The sequence below is a fragment of the Orbicella faveolata genome, unplaced genomic scaffold (genome assembly GCF_042242905.1).
Source record: "Orbicella faveolata isolate gen_17 unplaced genomic scaffold, um_ofav_v1 contig_12, whole genome shotgun sequence".
NCBI lineage: Eukaryota > Metazoa > Cnidaria > Anthozoa > Scleractinia > Merulinidae > Orbicella > Orbicella faveolata.
The window spans coordinates 24,935,010-24,941,054 of NW_028301539.1; the positions used below are offsets into that span (position 1 = coordinate 24,935,010).

The 6,045-nt window shown below is 39.2% G+C and overlaps 1 protein-coding gene across 1 annotated transcript; it reads right to left on the reverse strand.

Annotated features, from left to right (window-relative positions):
• Positions 1-4,104: 4,104 nt before the first annotated feature.
• Positions 4,105-5,840, reverse strand: LOC149117308 (neuropeptide Y receptor type 2-like). Its single transcript, XM_089282953.1, has one exon. The coding sequence runs from the start codon at positions 5,485-5,487 to the stop codon at positions 4,396-4,398; it is 1,092 nt and encodes a 363-aa protein (XP_089139079.1). The 5' UTR covers positions 5,488-5,840; the 3' UTR covers positions 4,105-4,395.
• Between the last annotated feature and the right edge of the window lie 205 nt (positions 5,841-6,045).

The window sequence follows — 6,045 nt, forward strand, 5'->3', positions numbered from 1 at the left end:
TCAGCCACACAAAGTTGTTGCTGTCCTTATTCTAAGAGAAGCAAGGGGAGGTTGATTAACAAGACATTTACGTCTGCTCGCCGCGTTCAACATCCATTCGTAGGCACTTTGGTATCTTTAAGTTCAGTTCGTAGATCTGAACTTGGTTCAGGGGGAGAAGCAGAGGAAGGTTCATGTTGTGTAATTCGTTCATCATTGCGGGATTACTTGATGTATCAGCATTCCCCGGTTTTGTCCGCTCACGTTTTTTTCCTGCGCAAGTCTTTCTTCGCGTGTGTTTTGTTCCAGATTATTGGCGTCGGTGGAGTCCGCTATCATTTGAAAGCATCGGGAATGACTCGAAAGCACTATTTACTTTTAAAGCACTATTAATATTGTGACTTCATTTTAAAGCTTGTGTCATATTCCATCGGCCCTTTCTGGTTTAGTTTTTATTTAATATTATCGACTGACTGACTCGGACCTTCTAATCACATAGTCTCTCTCATTTAAGTTTAAAGATCAACTTCTAAATTATAATTTATTAAGACTGTTAAGAGTGTGTCCATGAGAAAACCAGGCAGGGGGTGATACAGCTCAAGTCACCGATTTTGCTCAAACTTGGCGCAAATCTTAGGTTTAGTGAGTGAATATTTTATTCTTATCAAGTTAGGGGGACCCCCTGCAAAAGTGGCCATTTGACACTAATCTATGCATATTCAATTAGCCAACTTTAGTTTAGTACTTCTACAACAAGAAAGGCCATGTGAAAATGAAATCCACTGGATCATGTTGTACAACTATCAGTCTAAAAGCACAGATATTCATTTCAACTGGGCAATTTGATATCTGTCCGTGGCTTCATCGTAAGTGAGTGGTATGTTTTGTAGTGTCGTGAATAGCCTTTAATTGATGGCAAATATCTGCAATAGGCAAAACCAATACACATTATTCTAACATGGGTAGTGAGAGCAATCAATAAAGTTCTCAAAAAGGCCATAAATGTTTGGGGACTTCAATATTTTTTCGACGTGTGCTGGAGTACTGTTTACATACATGTAGAACTTTACGATTAAACAGCTAGATGGTTAAAAGTGGCTGACGGCTTACGAGACAATTACGAGTTTGAGAAGCCTTTATTCCAGGTCAATCCAACAGTTCTAGACTTAAATCGTTGTCTTAAAGAGCAAAATCGCAGTCTTCGCAGAAAATGCTCGGGTGATCCCTGGTTGGAAACAAACGCCAGTTTAGCACAAACATTGAGCTACATTGAGCTGAACAACTGTTGTACAGACTACAGATTGCAGATTGATTTTATTTGAAAACACTCAGGACATTTAGCCACCCAAAAAACACTGATCCCATTCCTTACACTTTAAAACAATCGATGCTAGATATTTCTTATTGATTTTAAGTTAGGTCAAGACAGAGAAATAGCTTTTGTGTTTTAGTGGATGTTCATGGAATGGCCATAAATTTGATTTTAAATTGGTCGAACTAAAAGGCTATATTTTGCCCATATTTTCAGCCGCACGAAACAATTCAAATTTAAAATATTTAGCTTCATCCCTGGCCCTCAAGATATCTATGGGAAGGCGTTGAGATATGGAGGTCTGAAAGAGAGCAACATTTATACTACAAACAATTTGAGATAACAATGCAATCTAAAGTGGTTCTAAAATTTAATTTAATCTAAAATTTAGTCTAAAATTTAATTCAAGTGCAAGGTGACGTTTAAGGCAGGATTATAGCTGGTGTAGTAAATTTATCTCCATGTATAAAAGACCAAAAGCAAAATTTTCCTTCATTTGGGTGCGCGGTCTAAACACCATATTTTATTTTGTTGCGTTCGCTTTATGAAAAAAATAGCCATGCAGCTTTATTGAAATCATTACTCATGTGTTAAACAGTCATTTTAAGAGTATTGAATATATCCCAAACAATTGAGGATGACTTCCTTAATGGGCAAGAAGTGAAGTTATTTATCATGGTATACAACAATCAGGTTGTTGGTTTATTGGATTCCTCCGCCGTGCACGTAAATAGCCATGATTTTGTTGTCTCGTATTCCTGTTTAAAGAGAGACAGTAACGAAACTGATATATGTTTTAAGGACGGTGCCTACTAAATACAAAGGTTTTTGCGCCAGGTTAGGACCTTGCGGAAAAAGTAGATCTTTGCAAGGGCTATCGGAATCCATAAAGATAAAAGAGGGTAGCCACGCATTTTTTTCGAGATAATTAGCCTTGAATCTCAACAAAAATGCTGACATCAGCATTTTTCTGAAAATAGAAGGAGGGGATATTTCTTCACAGCTTTCTTTAGAGTTCGCCTTTACATACAGAAAAGCAAACACATTTGTAAAGATCTGAAAACTACATGGTAAATGGTAATATAAAAACCATTTCTGGTATGTTTTTAATAACAAAATCGTTGCAACAGCACTTTTAGCGTCTCTGACAGCCTTCCTCTGTTTCAGCTAAAATACAGTCTAAATATCTTTCGCTCACAACAAGAAACTAATCTCCTGCTGAATAGACTTGCCACTTCCATTTCATAACATAAAATATAGGGGTAACCACGCGTTTTTTAAAGTTATTGATCCTTTTTTAAGCTTTTTACGGTGCCTGTTACATTTTTTCCTGTCACCTCCCCAGTAAGTAAAACATTTGCGTATCTCGCACTTGTTTTGCGCGCGCACTACGCTATCTGCAGGTACATGCTTACAGTTGGATTTCAGTATAATTTTCGACAGATACACCTAGTTTTTCAGCTGGAAGACGTTAACAGCTAGTGGTTAGCGATATGCTGCTGTTCTGGTGTTCCTGGTTTAAGTACAGGTTCATTAAACTTGATTTGGTCACAGCAGGAAAATTTTGCTTTCAATTTAGGAGTGTACTTGGTAGCGTAGTTAATTGCGTCATGTCAACCCGGCGCGCGCGTGGCGCTTAAACCATGCCTTGCGTGATGCGCAGAACGTGTGCGCACTAACAAAAGTAAGCACCGTCCTTAAAGCTTGATGAAGACAACTCACAAACAAAGTACGTTGTCAATTTACCTCAAATATTTGGTGCAGATTAAATGCAAATGACACTGCATTATGCTTTAGCTTGCCCCACCGGAACATTTTCAAAATGAATTGATCCTTTCAAAATGTTCGGTTAACCGAAAGGCCCAGGTGCTGCAATAGTAATCGATCATTTGAATCAGTAATTTTTTTTTGCAAGGAAAACGGGATTTAAGAAAAACCGTTTTCTTATCTCTTTACCATTAGTTTTTAAATTGTTTCCCTAAGCGGTTCCGACCTTGCGATGTAGACCAGCACAATGGAACGCTCAGGAATAAAATTCGGTGTTTTGCTTGTTCAGAGGATTTCACAAAATTAAAAGCTTGCCGTTCAGAAGAAATGTTTTTCCATCACGGTCGGCGGCCAATTTCAGGACACCGACCTGAAAAGCTAAAGTAAATTCATAGCTTTGTCGCATCAGAGGTTTTACCGAGAATAAAGCTTGGAAGCGCCATTACATAATTTAATTAATAGCTATACATTATCAAACTAGTTCAGTGTTCAGTCAGTATCGAGGAATATTTTTGTGGCGTTCTTGTCGTTTCAAGTTCGTGGAACTCGCCTGCAGTTAAGTTCATATACCTCCCATAAAAAACCCGACGTTTCTCCCCAGTGAACAAGCTGGCTCGGTAATGTATTTACAAAACATTGATTTTGGGTCCGCCAGTTTTAAATTGAGGCAATTTACTTTCATTATCAGGGCACACCCTTTTCTGATACCGCCTGACGCAGAGGATCCCGCGAAAGAGGTTAAGGGAAAGGAGAAAAGGATTATATATTGAAAGAGCTGGACTCTGCCAAAGAATTACCATTATTGTATCGAAACATATCAAGTAAATAAAGTCGTTGTTGTTTTTGGTCTATAGTTTTAGTTGCTTTTGCTTAGAAGGAGTGGAGGCCAGGACGAAGGAGAGATAGAGAAAGGGGATTGCAAGTAAACACTGGATGAGGCATCAAACAGAGTTGTATTAAGGGAGATGGGGTGAAGAGAAAAAGATATAAACAAAGAGGAGTGAAGAGGAGAGGATAAAGAAGCCACACAGGAGCTCGCTGAGAAATTAAACACTATATCTACTTTTAATTTTTCGCTTATTTACACGCTCTATTTATTAAAATCCAACTGATGGCAAAAATGATATACATTTCGGATTATGTCTTGGAAATGAAATCGAAAAAAAATCTGAGTAAACCGAGATACAAAAGGTTAACCAAATGTACGCTCGAAATACAAATCGGTACTGTATTGTACATCGTTGATTTCAAACATGAGGACGTTCACGATGTACTACCTCACGATTTGATCTTGTTCTCTGGGTATTTCGTGGGTATTTCAGTTGGGCCTGGAGAGCTTATGTTACGACTGGGCCAACATGGTTTGGCTGCCTAGCCCTGAGCATTTTGAAATAAAGAACTGGATTTAAAACGAAAGTGGAATACACCATTGCATTTATCAGCAGAAACACGGTATTCAGGGCCTTCCCTTGAAACTCTACCGCCCTTATCACAATGTGGCAAACGATCAATGGTAACCTGAATAAAATATAAGTTCCACTGATTCCATACGTCAGCCGTGTAAGTTGTTTTTCCTGGCGTTGTTGGATGGTTGAATTTGTCGATTGTGGAATAGCTAGCGAGCGTAACGTTTTTACGACACGAAAGAAAGTAATTATCACTAGCACTATCGCTAGCGTATCTAGCTGTGCAATTGTCGCTAGGTAAATTTGTATAACATTACCTTGTTCCGTTTGAAAAGACTTGGACTGCTTATGAGGAAACCATGTATAGCAAACAGAGGTATCTTTTCTTAACAGTACGAGTAGTACAGCAGTAATTATGCAGGCCACAAGCCAAGTAAGTGGCAGAATTTTCTTAACATTTCGCGTTGATAACCGACGACGGAATGGGCGAACAACACAATCGTGGCGATCTATTGTCATAAGAGTTATAGTCAACGCATTTAGCGCTACGCAGCCGACAGAAAGAGGAAAGCCAAGTTTACACAGTGTCTGAGCGACTGGAAAGTGGCCAGTCTGAAGGTAATTGAGAACGGTTGCTATTAACAGGGACGGAATAGCAAAGAAGGATGTCAGGAGCCCAGTCGAAGAAAGGTTGTCGAGCAGATAGTGAGGCACTTTGCGAAGGTCACGGCATCTTCGAAGAAGATTACAGACCAAGACGTTTCCAGAAGCTCCCGCCAAAATCAAGATCGACAAAATCACGAGGACTGCAATGGCGAGACTTCTTGACACTGGTGCGGGCGCTGGTGTCGAAGGATAACTTTCCTCTATCATGGTAGAAAAATTCACATTTGTCGAGTTAGGCATTCTTCCACCCTGACACTCAGTGCTGAAAGGCTTATCCAAATCGATTATACATGCTAGATACTGGAGCCCTATTCCAGTGGATTTATAGCATTTACAATTGAAGACGACTGCAGTCATGTCCAGGAAATAAGATCAATTATCATACTAAGCACCAATCAGGTTGTTTGTTTATCAGTTGGCCTCCCCCACATTGCACGTAAACAGCCATGATGCAGTTTTCTGGTATGTCTGTATAAAAAGAAACAGTGACGGAACTGTGAAATGTTTTTTTAAATTTGATGGACACAACTCGCGTTTGATGAACTTAAAACAGGGACATGTTTCCCATTTAGCCGGAATATTCTGTTCAAATAAAATGGAAATAAAATGCAAATGACGCTGCATTACGTTTTAGCTTGCCCCACCAGAAGACATGAATTGATCTTTACAAAAGGTTCTGTTATCTGGTCCAGGTGCTACGACTGCGAGAGTAATTGATCATTTGATTACTCCATTCGGAAGGGAAACGGGATCGAAGAAAGACCGTCCTCTTATCTCATTACCATTAGTTTTTAATTGGTTTCCAGAACCTTCCGGTCCTTGCGATATTGACCAGTACAATGGAACGTTCACACATTAAATCCGGTGTTTTGCTTGTTCAAAAAATTGCGCAAAAGGTTTTCTTTAAGTATAATT

Bases quoted from the DNA above. Each gene is read 5' to 3' on its own strand.
- LOC149117308 (XM_089282953.1), bottom strand. From the start codon at position 5,487: ATGACTGCAGTCGTCTTCAATTGTAAATGCTATAAATCCACTGGAATA.